Here is a 15,752-nt window from a genome sequence, read left to right as displayed (position 1 = left end):
TCAAAATGGTACTGATGGAGAAATAAACATTATTCTTACATTCACTGAACTGAAAAGTGTATCTGTTTTTCTCTAAATTGTCACTCTTCCATATGTCCAGTAGTATATCTCTAATGAGATCTGCTGTGGTTCTAGCATTGTACAGTATAAATCTTTCTGTTTAAGTGCAAACTATTGTTTCCTGTGTTGTCTGTCTGGATAAAAATTATGATTCTGGTTTGGATAGAACTCTGTGATTACCAAGCTTTTTTTTGGCCTCCTCAAAGGCCTGCTCGAAGTTGCTGCGTGTGTCTGGACTGCTAAATTCGAAGATGAAGCTGCTGTCTGCAGATGCTGTGCTTAGCTCCAGTTTAGTTGGCAAGAAGGTCATGCTGAACGCCAGCGACTGTTTCTCTGCTAATTCCCTGTGAACTGATGCCATCAGGTCCTTTATCACGTCGTCTAGACTCTGAAACAATAGGGGGAGGAGGGAAGGGAAGGGGGGTGTTAATGTACTTTTAATGTTAATGTACTTAGAATGACAGACCACTCTTCACTGTACACTTTTTGCCCTCTAATAGTGCTCCATATTGTGCAGCAAAACAGTGTCTCCAATCATTTATTTACCTTTGCCATGTTGTTCATTTTATAAGAAACATTTGTTCATTCATGCAATTTTCCAGAAACAGAAACACCTCTAAAAGCTCAAAAAAACATTAGCCAGACCAGTCAGGTGGGCTACAATACCACAGACAACCACTGACCTGATGAGGAAAGCTGAGCGTCTCCGACAGCTTGCTGATTTGGCCGAGCGTACTGAGGTCCTCATCGAGACGGCTGATGGTTTTCTGGATCGTATCCCTGTTGGTGGCCTGACTCGAGCCTGCATAGAGAAAACAATTCAAAATAAAACAAAAGGTTTTTTTTAGCTATGCTTCTCTGAATCAACTCATACAGCCGGAAATCTTACCTTTCACTAACTCAATATCCTCCAAGGGCAGTTTCAAAGGAACTTATATTTACTAGCGGTGTCAATGACACTAGCTGCAGAATATCTGAAAAGAAACATAGAAATAATTTTGGGTGGGTTTAACAAAACAGGCCAGATTACATTAAAACCTTTCCACAAGGTCTTTGACATAAATACTGTAAAGGGCAATTAGGTAAGCTTATTTACATAACCAAGCAGTGGCATATTGAAGAAATCAGTTCGACAAATATCTAATCTATTTTTCCTTGAAATTAAGTTGCCCAAATTTATCCTGAATACCTACTAACCTGGGAGAGCCAAGGCAAAACGCTATCCACCTAATTCTGCATGCATGAGTTAAGAGATTGAACTATGATTGGATAGTGTCAATGTGATTGAAAGGGAAAAGTCAGTATACCACCCCTACTTCACCACCCCTCTTAGGATGACTGTGGTATGATTTGGATCTAAACTCGGCTAAATCTGTGACCCGCTTTGCTTAATGTTTTTGTGTATTTGGACTCTGCATCAGTTGTAATGTCACCCCTGTACTGTCTGTTTGGATTAAGTGTGTAGATTTATGATCCCATGATCTACATAAACAGTGTCCAAGTACTCTTATGTATAAAGTGTTCAACAGGAAATTATACATGAAACCAAAATGTTGAATTGACTCTTGTAGTTCTAACCCTGTACAATGAATGTCTTTGCTTTAATGTTTATTTTAATTGAGCTTGCGAACACTATATGTTGAAAGAGCTGCATGACATTATGGGATAATCCATAATAATAAACAGATTTCAGAACAGTGCCCTGTGAATTTCGCAATACACATCAGAAAAATAAAGAAACAAGTAGATTCAATGCCTTCTTTTCACACTAGAGGGTGCTACATCAAAATATATAGGTAATGCCACCACCAGATAATGCAAGTCTCAAAACTGCAATAATAATGAAAGTAAAGAATTAGTATTATTTTCTGGCAGGTGCAAGGAAATATTTAAAGACATTATGTTTTGCAAACAGTACAGCGCAAAAAAAATAATGATTTGTTCTTCACTAGTCACCATTTTAAGGATATTTTTTAAGGAACAACTAGCAGATGTCTTCACTGACATCTTCAACATCTCCCTGAGCAGTAACGTTGTTCCCACGTGCCTCAAGACAACGACTATCGTTCCTGTGCCAAAGAAATCGACTGTCTCCTGCCTCAATGACTATCGTCCCGTCGCGCTCACTCCCATCGTGATGAAGTGCTTCGAGAGGCTTGTCATGAGGCACATCAAGACACAGCTTCCACCCTCCCTGGACCCAATGCAGTTTGCGTATCGTCCAAACCGTTCCACGGACGATGCCATCTCCACAACCCTTCATCTGGCCCTCACCCACCTGGATAACAAGGACTCATATGTACGAATGCTGTTCATTGATTTCAGCTCAGCATTCAACACAATCATTCCTCAGCACCTGATCGAGAAGCTGAACCTTCTGGGCCTGAACACCTCTCTCTGCAACTGGATCCTGGATTTCCTGACTGGGAGACCTCAGGCAGTGCATCTCCAGCACCACCACACTGAGCACTGGAGCCCCTCAAGGCTGTGTGCTCAGTCCACTGCTGTTCACTCTGCTGACTCACGACTGTGCACCAACGCACAGCTCAAATCATATCATCAAGTTCGCTGATGACACGACCGTGGTGGGTCTAATCAGCAGGAACGATGAGTCAGCATATAGAGAAGAGGTGAAACGGTTAACTGCCTGGTGTGGAGCAAACAACCTGTCTCTGAACGTGGACAAAACGAAAGAGATGGTTGTGGACTTCAGGAGAGCTCAGAGCGACCAATCTCCACTGATTATCGATGGATCCTCTGTGGAGATCGTCAAGAGCACCAAATTCCTTGGTGTTCATCTGGCGGACAACCTCACCTGGTCACTTAACACCAGCTCCATCACCAAGAAAGCCCAGCAGCGTCTATACTTTCTGAGAAGGCTGAGGAAAGCCCACCTCCCTCCCCCCATCCTGTCCATGTTCTACAGAGGGACCATTGAGAGCATTCTGAGCAGCTGCATCACTGCCTGGTTTGGGAATTGCACCGTCTCGGATCGCAAGACCCTACAGAGGATAGTGAGGACAGCTGAGAAGATCATCGAGTCTCTCTCCCTCTATCATGGACATTTACACCACACGCTGCATCCGCAAAGCACACAGCATTGTGGACGATCACACACACCCGTCACACGCATACTTCACCCTCCTACCATCAGGAAAACGGTTCCGAAGCATTCGGGCCGCAACAACAAGACTGTGTAACAGTTTCTTCCCACAAGCCATCAGGCTTCTCAACACACAGAACTGAACAGAACTCACACACACTCACACACACTCACTTACACACGCACACACACACACACACTCACTGTGTGTTACTGTTACTGAACTGAACTGTACAACCTGGACTAAACACATTCATCACTCATCTCGATCCACTCCATCACCATTTATATATTTATTATTATTTATACTATATTCAGTACAATGTTTATATTCAGTACAATGTTTACATGCTGTTTTTGCACCTTTTATACTACAGTATAATGTTTACATGCTGTCTTTGCACCTCCTTGCTGCTGTTTTTTGCACTACATTGCTCTGTTCTGTTTATACTTTCTCCTGGGTATAGTTTTTACATTCACCTCACACAGTACTGTATATGTAAGTATACAGTAGGTTTACTAGTCGGCGCTATACTTGGTTTTTGTCTTTTGTCTTGTCTTGTCTTGTCTGTCTGCACTCTGTCTGTCTGTACTGTTCTTTTGTTTGCACTGTTTGCACCAGGCTGCACTCGATGCACTTTATGTTGTTTTGTTGTTTTTGTGTAGCACCAGGGTTCCGGAGGAACGTTGTTTCGTTTTTACTGTGTACTGTGTACCACTGTGTATAGTAAAAATGACAATAAAAGCCACTTGACTTGACTTGACTTGATCAACCAATAGCATTTCCACAAATATTTAGTGAATATTTATCTGAGCTATTTATCTTAAGGCTAATTGCTTTAATCTGTTATTTTAAATACAGAGATCTTCTTTAAATAATATTGACTATTTCATTAATGACAGTACGTATTATCCATTATTAGGGTTGCATAAATATCCAAACAGAAGATTTCAGTGTTTTAGGAATCTGATAATAACACAAAAGATTAAAGTATAGCAATTATCATCAATAATATTCATTAGCATCCCGATTACTGATCTATAATTCTTTATCTGGTGCCTTTACAATTGAATGGTTTATAATATCTATAAGATTATAAAAGCTTGTTGTAAAACTGTTGGTTCAAATAATCTGCAATAGAATGCAAAAGTGCCTCATAATCAGTGATTATAAACACAGTCTATGATAAATATTGGGAACAGGATGTGAACAGGATCTGAATAAATGTGCAATGAAATACGTTTTAGAACATTATGTGCATCATACTGGCAAACAGGCAAAAATAATCATTATTTTGTTTTTAATTAGATCAATTTTTACAGAACTGTTTATATTCACTTTAATAATGTGTCTAGTCTTTCAGCAAAGCGCACACGAGGCAGATTAGCAAAACATCTATATGCTATAAATAAAGGTGTATGATATAATATTTAGAATGATATTTCTATTATAGTTATTTAATGCTAAAATAATTGCAAATTAAGCTAATATGTAAGACCTGCTATAGACAATACACTCTATGGACAAAGTATGGAGACTCTTGGCTTTTTCACCCTTATAGGGTTCTTTCTTAAACTGTTACTACAAAGCGGGAGGCTCACAATTAAATAAGATGTATCTGGAGGCAAAAGCATTACATTTTCTATTTTTTCAGATAGAAAAATCCTTAAATCCAAATAAATCTAAATTTTACTTAGACGTAAGAAAAACTGAGCTAAAGAGAACCAGTTTAAGAAAGGCTGTAGTATTCAAAACGTTGTAATAATTAGAAAATGTCCGAATTTCAGTGTGCGAAATGTTCTTGAACGAAACCATAATGACCTGTTAGCTTAAAGGCTGTCCATACAGCTCCTTCTATTTAAAGCCTTGCTCATGAAAGGAGAATAGTCATGAGTTCAATGTAATAATGGAGAGCTCCTGTTGAACCTTGTAAAGTGTGCTTGGATTTGAGTGTGTTTCACTCACAAAAAAAAAAAAAAAAAGTGCTAAATGGACATGTAAGCGTAGACATGCTGTATGATACAGCGAGATTAACATGTAACAGAGATTAAAAAATACATGTGTCTGAATTAAAGCTTCTAAGTTAAAAGGTAATGAGGAAATCGACACCACTCACAGACTCATTGAGCTCCGGCGTAAAGAGCCTGACTTCCTCTTCAGAGTAGTACAGATCAGCAAATCACTGAACAGGAAAAGAGAGCGATCCTTTTTCCCTCCTACTGATTTCTACAGAGAGAGAGCATACATTAATCAAACAAATATCAATCAAATATTATGGAACAATTATTAACAAGCATTTTCCACCTGCTTGCTTACCGCCTCCATCACCATTTCCTGTCTCAGGAATTTCCTCTGAGGATTCAGGATCTGAGAGCACATGATATTATTAAGTCAGATGCTGAATGAATCATTAATATCAATAATATCAATGTGACTTGCGTAATCAGAGGGAATGATCAGTCATGGATGTGCAAGTGATTTGATGAAGCAATGATTTAACTAGGTGTATAATAGCATCAATTATTACAGCTATAATTATTATTATGAACATTTTCAGCATATATGGTGATGTTGCACCAGCTGTGTATATATTTTTCTTATGATGTCATCATCATTATTATTGTGATCGGTGGTTTGGCTGGAAAGTGAGTAAAGTCAAATAAAGTCAAGTAAACTAATCAGTGAGTAAGTAAGTAAAGCAAGTTAAAGGTAAGGTAAGTTAGGTACATAATTTAAGTTTGCAAGTGAACTCTGCAATTTATGAATATTTAAAATAAGTAAAATAAGCAAGTAAAAAACAAGGAATCAAGTAATGATATTTAAGTGAATAAGAGCATTAAGGAATAGTTAGTTAGATAGTTGCTCTTATTCACTTAAATATCATTACTTGATTCCTCGCTTGCTTAAATTGTTTCAAACTTGTGTTCAAGAATGTGCATTACTTGCTTACTTTACTTAATTAAACTACTTTCATACTCACATAATAAGTACGTGAATTAATACGTTTGTTTGTAAGTAGGAAAGTAAAAATATCTGATTTATATAGTCCTACACTGACACAAATTTGTAAGTACAGGCACAAATATAGACTGTGTGTGTATATATTTAAAATGTTTAAGACATATCTTTTGCCCTAATATAACTTATTTCTTAATGGCAATTATCTACAGTACATTACACCTGGAAGGCCTGAAAGAGATCAAGCCTTAACCAGGTAAGAAAAAGTAATATAACGCATTACTTTCCATAAAAAGTAACGCAATTAGTGTGGAAATTTGTGCTTATTCAGGCCTGGGGTGGGCAAACCTTCCAATTAATCCCAAAGGGTTGTTGGGTCGAGGTCAGTGCTCTGTAGCAGGGCACTCAATAAGTAAACCAAACCAAAAACCAAATCTAAACAAACAAATATATTTTGTGTATATAGTGTACTGTAGTGTATTTTGGGTGAGACAGACTTTCAGTACTTATAAGCTACATCAGACATGCTGTTCCATATATAAATTCAAACTTTTTATTTTATTTTTGGAAAAATAATTCTAATAAACTGCTTTATTATCTAAGTGCATCATTACACCAATAAAGAAAAAGCCAGCAGTGATATGAGTAATGCATGTCTTACATGCTCCACCCCCTCTATGTGTGCCTCGATCTCCTGCATGACCCGTGTCTCTCGCTCCACCTCCTCTGCGTTTCGTCGTCCCTTATTGATCCTCTCAGCCAATCGCTTTATGCTCTTCTGAGCATCCAGCAGGTGTGAGTGGTCCGGATGGTCTTCTGAAGTGTGTTTCAACAAATCCTGACAATCCCCCCCCCGCCACACACACTTCAATAAACTTCAATATGTGTAGCAAGTTATACAGCATTTACATAATACAGATACAACACATACAATATCAGGATATAGAGGCATGTACAATTAAAAAAATAATGAGCGATGAGATAAAGAATTTAATTAAAACTCAAATACTTACTTTGACTAAGAGCTCATAACGTGGGATGCGTTGCACAGGTTTGATCATCAGATCACCCAAAGCCTGCTTCTCTTTATTCTCTCGCATACTTTGCTGTGTGAAAGAAAGAAAGACTATGGCTCGATTGTAATAGAACTGCTAATGTTTTCCAAAACTATTCACAAGTACACAGAAATGCAAATATCCTTCCTGCCCTTTAGCTGGTTTCCGATACCACCACTAGGTGTCAGCAAAATCAATCATTCAGCCGCACAGGACAAACGAAGACTGTGAGACAAGGGCCAGATTTGCCTGTGGCGACTCTAATGAATTTGCAACAGCACTCACGCAATGCGACCTACAAACACTTATAAATGTATTGAAAAACAGACAAAGAGAAGGATGTTTGCTGTCAGAGAAAAGCTGTGTCTTTTCCGAACGGTGTACACAGGCATGAAGAACAGTGTTTCAAACAAGCAATATAATATCTCTGCACTACTGTAGTTAACTATTATACAGGTAATGTGATAGATTGTAGGTATGCAATGCTGACAAGAGTTAAACTGTCTTACTACTCAACCCTTAATGAAAAGAGACCTTCATGCTAAGCTCTATTAACATGACTGATCTTTCTGCACCTCAAACAAGTATTGGCTGTAGCCAAACAAAAGATGTACCTAATAAACTGTCAGCTCTGAGTAAATAGCTCATAAATGAATCGCACATGGTTTCGAAGACATTGTTTCATGTGTTTTCTTGCAGTTTGGGCAAATTCCCACTCATGAGCAAGCTCTCCCTTATTACATTTCCAACCAGGGAAATTAAAGGCTAACAAATGCTTCCTCTGAAACAAGTAAATCCTGCCACCATTTCTTTTAATGCGACATCACAGTGCCATGCGACATACTCGGGCGAAAGTGCTATCTGCCTCCTTCTGAATACACAAGCTTACAGATTTCTCCTTGATTAGTGTAGCTAGGATTGACAGGAGAGAAAGTAATGCCATTATCTTCTCCCAGACAACATGACTGCTTCTTTCTTTGACTCCCAACTACAGATACTCATGGCAGTATCAGTTTATCGGTTCCAAACTCGTGATCTGGCAATGACACCACATTTAATTGCATTACACATTCACTTCAGGGTGCCATCTGCTGGCTCACTGCCGTTCCTCTCAGCTAAAACTGACACTTGCATTGATGCATTCTGGGAAATAAATTGTTGCTTTAGCTCACAACATGAACACAGGTTAAATATGTTTGAAATGGATTGTGTGTATTCCAGATTAAAGCTGGAGTTAGTGGACGTTTTTCATGTCAAAAAGGAGATGTTAAAAGTTCAACCTATACCAATGTTTTAGTTTCACTCTTTCACGTATGAATTTTAGCTTAAAAGCCAACAAACTATGAAATAAATAATTACATTACTATTAATATCTTTATTTCAATCATACATGGCTTTAATGCAAAGAGCTGTGATGGCTGGGCAGCATTGCTGGAATGTTTGTGCACTCTTTCGAGTTGTCATGTTAAAGCTTTCTGTGAGCTTTGCCTTTTATGGAGTTTTGTAAACCTGCCAGGCATTTTAAGTTCAGTTTGGCTTACATAAACATTTATCTACACCTTTAGTTAAAGTTTGAGTTGCGAGAACCTTGTTTTACTTGTTCATGTCACAAAAACTAAAGCAAGGGTGGAGCAATCACATAATTTCTCTGTAACATGTAAAGCCAGCCTCCTGCCAATCTTTTTAACAAAACACTAGAGCAGAAAGTGTCATTCGTCCCACCCAGACAGCAGAACAGAGCGAGTTTCAAACACATATGCCATTTAAATAAAAAATTAAAAGAATAAAAAAAACATACCTCCAAAAATTTCATGAATGCAGGTTTGGCTTCTTTAGCAATCCTCACTGCATCTTTGGCATTCAAGAAGTTGTCGATGTACGCAGAGTAAATGTTCGCCAGCACCTCTTTGGAAAACTGGGAAAAGAGACAGCAGAGAGTCACCAGAGACAGATTACTTTGACCACAATTTCATAAGCTTTCACTTCATCTCTCAAAAAACTCAACAGTTATGTTCAGATAAACCTAAATGTTGTGCTGCTGATCATTGGCCAAAGCATGAAGTCTGAGTCATGATTTTGTACAAAATGGTACTCATGAAAATATGGAACAAAAATAAATATCCCATTAAAGTAATATCTTGCAAGAACTTCTTCATTACTCACTAATCTGAAACTTGAATTATTGCCTTCAAAATATTTAATTAAAGTTTCATCTGCAATAGCAGCATTAGATTTGCCTTTTATGGTGTCTTGTGGGCATGACCAAATATAATTTAGCTATGGCATTAACAAGCTTGTTAATTTACCACCGTACACAGGGATCTACACACAAAATCAACCCTGATTAAACTCGTAAATCTGACAAGCATTTTTAGTTCGGCTTGGCCTCCGTAAACATTTACATACTGTACAACTTTATTAATGATTTGATAAATGAGTCAGATAAAAATATATTGTTTTTTAAATAAAAAAATGAGCACAGATATGATACTATGGATAACCAGTGTTCTGAATATCTGTTGTGAAAAAAAGCATCCATATTACCTTGCTTCTGCCTGTAATCAATAGACATTTCCTATAAAAAAATTATACACTATATGGACAAAAGTATTGGGTAACCCTAATTCTTCCAGCTTTATGTGGTTACAAACAAAAGGGATGGCCCAATTCAAAAGGACGTCTTGAGATGCGGTAGCTGTGAAAGATGTAGCATTAAATTCCTCCTTCAGTTGAGCCTAACATGTTTCAGCATGACAATGCACCTGTGTACAAAGCAAGATAAATGAAGATATGGTTTACATGGGTTGAAGCACAGGATCTTGAGTGACCTGCTTTAACGCTGTGAGCTTAACTCTACTGATTGCCTTGGGATGAACTGGAATGGTGTAGTCACCACAGGCTTCCTCACCCTACATCATTGACTGACCTACAACAGTACCAGAATTGACTAAGAACAAGTGGGAACTAAATGCAGAATGTTCTTTTTATTACTTTCGGCTGCTACCAGTAGGTGTCGCCAAAGCGGATCGTCCGTCTCCATACCCCCCTTTCCTCTACATCTGCCTCTTTCAAATCAACCACCTGCATGTCTTCTCTCACCACATCCATAAACCTCCTCCCAATGCGGAATAATAATGTTCAAAATGCACATACAAATCTTATAGTCAGGTGTCTAAAACCTTTTGTTGGTTTCTTTCTTGAAAGAAAAAAAGCAAAGAAATAAAGACTTCATACAGAGGAATGAACTAAATCAATATCATCAGAAGACAAAAAAACATTTATATGTACACTATGTGTTGGAATTGGGCATGCTTTTCCAAACGCATGAATTTGTAAAAAGTATAATTGTTTCACTTTATTTTTTTTTGTGATTCTCTACATTTTCTCTCCTTATCACAGAACAGCTACCCACCAGAGAGGGTGGAGCAATCACATTCTTTCACTATGACATGTGAAGCCTGCCTCCTTTCAAACTTTACTACAAAACACCAGGACAGAAAGTGCCCTTTCTTCCCATCCAGACAGGAGAACAGGAGGTTTACTCTTATAACTCCCAGACACAGACGATTTTAACATCATCCATCATGCAATGTGTCCTTTTCTGCTGCATCAGCCTGTACTCATAGATTTTAGTTTCAATTAAGACGTTTCTCACATGGCTAAATATGGATTCCTTTCAATTTAAAATAAACACCAAGCGATTGGGATCAAATAATTACAAAATTGTGGATGTAAAACAAAATGATATACATCTTGTAAGTAATATATACATGCTGGAACAGGAGGGAACAGCTTATAGACTTCAATAAGACAAGCAATGTCTCATAAAAAGGGCGCATACACACAAAGGCTTTGATTCAAATGGTGCCGTTTTCTACTTGATGCATTATTTAACACTGCCTCCTCCTCCCGCACATCCTACCTGAACATCCATTGAATCAGTTATAGGCTTTTCAAGGTATTTTCAAACATGCGGACCTTTTTTTTTTTTTATAATTTCGTAAGTTGCTGTCGAAAGATTTTCTGCCGAAAAAATTTGTTAAGAGACGCAGTTTTTTTTTCTCCGCAAACATTTTACTTCTATCTGATTCACCATTGTTGATGAGGTATTCAGAAATTTCAACACCACAATCAGATGATTAAAAAGATGTTTAAAACTGTCCATAGTTACTCATACTTACAGTTGATAACAAAATAAATAGAAAGGATAAGTAACAATTGTACCATGATTCCCCTGGACTTGTAATAAATGATTTAAAACTAATCTTCTGAGCCTCTATCTTAGGAATAATGCACAACAAGACATCTTACAAGAGGAGAATAGTGAAGAGAAAAATGTCCTACAGTTTTTCCTTTTATACAACAGCAATATGCGAACAAGTACAATTATCACATTTGTTTTCCTGGAACATTTCCTTTATTTGTGTTATAGCAGCAATGAAACTTTATCTTCAAATTAATATGAAAAAGCCATTCCTTAAACACCAACATGGTTATTAAATATCTATAACTTTAATGTTATTAACATATTACACGACATTGCCAAAAGTATTGGGTCACCTTCCCTTCCCTGCTAGATGTGGTTCTTTTCCAAACTGTTACCACGAAGCTGGAGGCACTCAATTGTACAGGACGCCTTAAAATGCGCTGTAATAAAATTTTGCATTCACATAAACCTTTAAACCCAAACCTGTTCCAGCATGGCAATGCCCCTGTGTGTTACAGAATTAAAAAACTGGATGACTCAAAACTTTCTATTATTAAATTCTGATAAGACAGAGATTTTGCTAATCGGCCCAAAAACCAGTACACAGAAGTCCAGCATTTCAACCTGCATTTAGACGGATGTTCTGTAACTACTAGTTCAACAGTAAAAGACCTGGGAGTTATTTTAGACACCAAATTGTCTTTTAAAAATCATATTAACCATGTTACTAAAAACAGGCTTCTTTCACCTTAGAAATATTGGTAAGATAAGAAACATGTTATCTATATCTAATGCAGAGAAGCTCATCCATGCGTTCATGACCTCCAGACTGGACTATTGTAATGCATTACTAGGTGGATGTCCTGCATCATTAATAAACAAGCTTCAGTTAGTTCAGAATGCAGCAGCCAGAGATCTCACAAGGTCGAGAAAATATGACCATATAACCCCAATCTTATCATCCCTACACTGGCTTCCTGTTAAGTTTCGAATCGACTACAAACTACTGCTTCTTACTTACAAAACACTGAATGGTTTAGCTCCCAATTATCTTTCCAGTCTTCTAACACGCTACAATCAGTCACGCTCCCTGAGATCTCAAAACTCCGGACTTCTAGTAGTTCCTAGACTAGCAAAGTCCACTAAAGGTGGTAGAGCACACATCACATATCATAACTTTGTGCTCCAGTACATCTGATCACATGCACATTATCAACTTGTGCTGTTAATATCATGAACAGCAGCTACGCTAATTTTTCTCCACTGCTTCTCTTTCTCTCCCCATCCTGAGGAATCCTGAGGTTGCTCCAGCCCCAGTCACGTCCCACCTTATAAAGATTGTGGATCTTTAAAGAAGTAGATGCCGACCCCACAAACATCCGGAACCATCTAGAGACGTACCAGTGCCAATTAGAGTTTTGACATTGGACCTCTTTGAGTGTTTGAAGGCTTTGGCATGGAGAAGCTGGTGTTGGATCTATGATGATAGCAAACGTTGAGCTATTTTATGAGTTACTCAGATGCTTTTAGTTTTATAACCACAGTATTTGTATTCAAATACTGTAGAGAAAACATTACTTATAATCTTACATTCCAGTGCTCATGTTAGTTTTCACTCTCCAGTGTTCTGTATTGTTTAAAGACTATAATCACACTCTTGATGTCACCCAAATGAGGATGGGTTCCTCTCAAGGTTTCTTTCTCATAACATCTAAGGGAGTTTTTCCTTGCCACAGTCACCATGGCTGCACATCAGGGATAAAAACACACTATTCACCTTAACTCTTAAATTCTGTAAAGCTACTTTAAGACATTGTCTGTTGTAAAAAAGCGCTATAGAAATAAACTTGAATTGACTTGACTTAGTGAGCTTCTTGAAGATCTGGTTTACATGCTTTGGAGAGAAAGATCTTGCGCTATACAGCTCTGATCTCATCCCTACTGAAAACCTTTGGGATGAATTGGAATGCTGACTGCACCCCAGGCCTCCTCACCCTACTTTAGTACCTGCCTTTCGTAATACCCTTGTGAATGATGAACACAAATATCCACAAACACACTTCAAAATCTAGTGGAACATCTTCCTAAGAAATTATAAGAGCAAATTGGGACTAAATGTAACATAAATAATAAATAAATAAAACTAGTGCATTGATCAATTACATTTGTGGACACTTAACCAGAAGATTCGTTTGTGCTTTTATTGAACCTCCACATTTAGTCCCCATTAGCTATTATAATACCCTACATAATATTATGATATATAATAATTAATCCCAAAGTTGTTCAGTAGGGTTAAGGTCAGAGTTTTATAGCAGACCAATTAAGATCTCTCACTCTAACCCATAGATATATCTAGCTTTGTGTACAGGGGCATCGACATGCTGGTTTTTTGGTTTCCTATTTCAAGCATTTGAATAATTAATGGTACCACATCCAAAACAATTCTATACAAGTGTGTTCCTCCAAATTTGTGCTAACTGTCTGGGGAAGAACCTTGTATAGCTAAAAAATTCTGTATTAAGTGTAATAGGAGCTAATTTATGAATGTTACAAAATATTATATGCAACTATAATAAATAAAAGGTACTAAATGTTAATGAATAATGACTGGTATAAGAGGATACATTTTATATTTTTTACGTTTGCAGTAAATCAACTCTCCAATGCTAATTATAAGTGGTGGACAAAGTACACAAAGTTAAAGAAGAGAATCATTAAGTAAAATATTAATCCTGTAAAAGTGCTCCCTTTAAACTTTCACTTGAGTAAAATAATTTTCTTTCAAATTTACTTAAATATCCAACATAGTAGGATTTATAAGGGCTATAATGTTCCTAAAATCATTTTCGTCACAAGACTTTTTGCTTTATCAACTCTAGTTTATATGAAAAGACTCTAATGTTACTCTCAGGACACCAGTCTATTAATTGAATAATATCAATGAGCCAAACACTGATTGATATTTATTAAAATTTTCATGACCCCAAAAACGTATTTTTTTAATATTTCACCAAATATTTAGCAAATAAGGCCACAGATGATGTGGCGAGTTCGAGCCAGGAGATTCTTCCATCATTTATTCCTCTCAGAATGTTCTGATTTCTGTTGAAATGATGCTGAACTGTATGTTGGTAATAAGTAAAACAAGTTCAACGCACTCTACCCTGATTGGTTGCTTGCTGCGTGCTTGATCAGTTACATTTGTATTCACTCGTACATAAAAAGGAACAAATGATCGCTACATGTAGTTGAGTAAAAAGATATTTGACTTTAAAATGTAGTGAGGTTGAAGTGAAAGTGTCCCCAAATGGAAATACTTCAGTAAATACAGATACGCAAAAAAAGCTACTTATGTACCATAAGCAATTACATTTTCTTCATTGCTGTCTGCCACTGCTAATTATTCATAACATATTTTATACTATTTAAATGACAAAGTTGTAGTACACTGTGCTTGAGTGGTAGAAAAATTCTAACGTCTTCATGCTCTATTTTGCAAATTTTACATTACCTTGTAAAAGTTTTGAACCTAAATGTGATTCAAAATTAAAATATTCAAGACAGTATGTTTATCTATAATCACAATAAGAACTGTTAATATTGGCCCTTAGGTGGCCACCTACATTATAATCAATTAACAGCAATAATAATAATAATAATAAACTAATTATATAGACATCAGCACATAACTTTGAAGCCATAAGCCAAATCCCAGTAAGGTTCTTTTACCTATTGCTTAAGTACGAATGCAGGCTACTTTGTGTAATTGCCTTTGTATATAAGCAGTTTGAGTGTCTATTAAGAGGTTATATAAACAAAATGGCTCCCTATGGATTTGATACCAGACACAGAGGTGTCTTCTGACCATACTCAGGAGAGCATAAGGAGAACCATGGCAGCACTCAAAACCTGTACAAGAGCATGAAGAGAACTTAGAGGCTCCAGCCCGACTGACTCTCTTCCCAACCACTCTTTGCTCTAATTCCAAAAAGGTGGTGGATAATGAGTGCCATGACTGATGACATCATCACTAATGGAGAGGCACTTTTCAAGAAAGAGGAAAAAAAAAAAGCATATTTCAGATTTCTAAATTTAACCTAAGCACATTTTTTCGGCAGTGGTCATTTCTTTGCTTGGAGAGATGACTTTTTTAAGAAACAACTCTGTGGAAATTAATTGGATGTCATATTCCCTTGTCACATATTTTAGATAATCAACCCGAGCTTGCTTGGTGACGACTATAGTTGTATATCTCGCTGAAGATTCCTATGCACAGTAGATATAAGATATGGATCAGATTAAGACTGCTTTAGGTACTTTAGTATGACTTACTGTAATCAAAAAGAAAACATAAGAAAACTGCTG

The 15,752-nt window shown here is 37.1% G+C and overlaps 1 protein-coding gene across 1 annotated transcript in view; it reads right to left on the bottom strand.

Annotated features, from left to right (window-relative positions):
- Positions 1-15,752, bottom strand: part of LOC124395515 (rho guanine nucleotide exchange factor 17) — a 112,849-nt gene that overhangs the window by 12,428 nt on the left and 84,669 nt on the right. Inside the window, 9 exon segments of the mRNA XM_046864060.1 lie at positions 241-448; positions 744-862; positions 950-985; positions 988-1,034; positions 5,281-5,390; positions 5,481-5,531; positions 6,784-6,960; positions 7,136-7,228; positions 8,976-9,092. Of these exon segments, the coding sequence (XP_046720016.1) occupies positions 241-448; positions 744-862; positions 950-985; positions 988-1,034; positions 5,281-5,390; positions 5,481-5,531; positions 6,784-6,960; positions 7,136-7,228; positions 8,976-9,092 (958 nt within the window).

Source organism: Silurus meridionalis, chromosome 13 (genome assembly GCF_014805685.1).
Source record: "Silurus meridionalis isolate SWU-2019-XX chromosome 13, ASM1480568v1, whole genome shotgun sequence".
Taxonomy (NCBI): Eukaryota; Metazoa; Chordata; class Actinopteri; order Siluriformes; family Siluridae; genus Silurus; species Silurus meridionalis.
The sequence above is the reverse complement of the archived record's forward strand: the minus strand, read 5'-3'. Positions and strand labels throughout refer to the sequence as shown.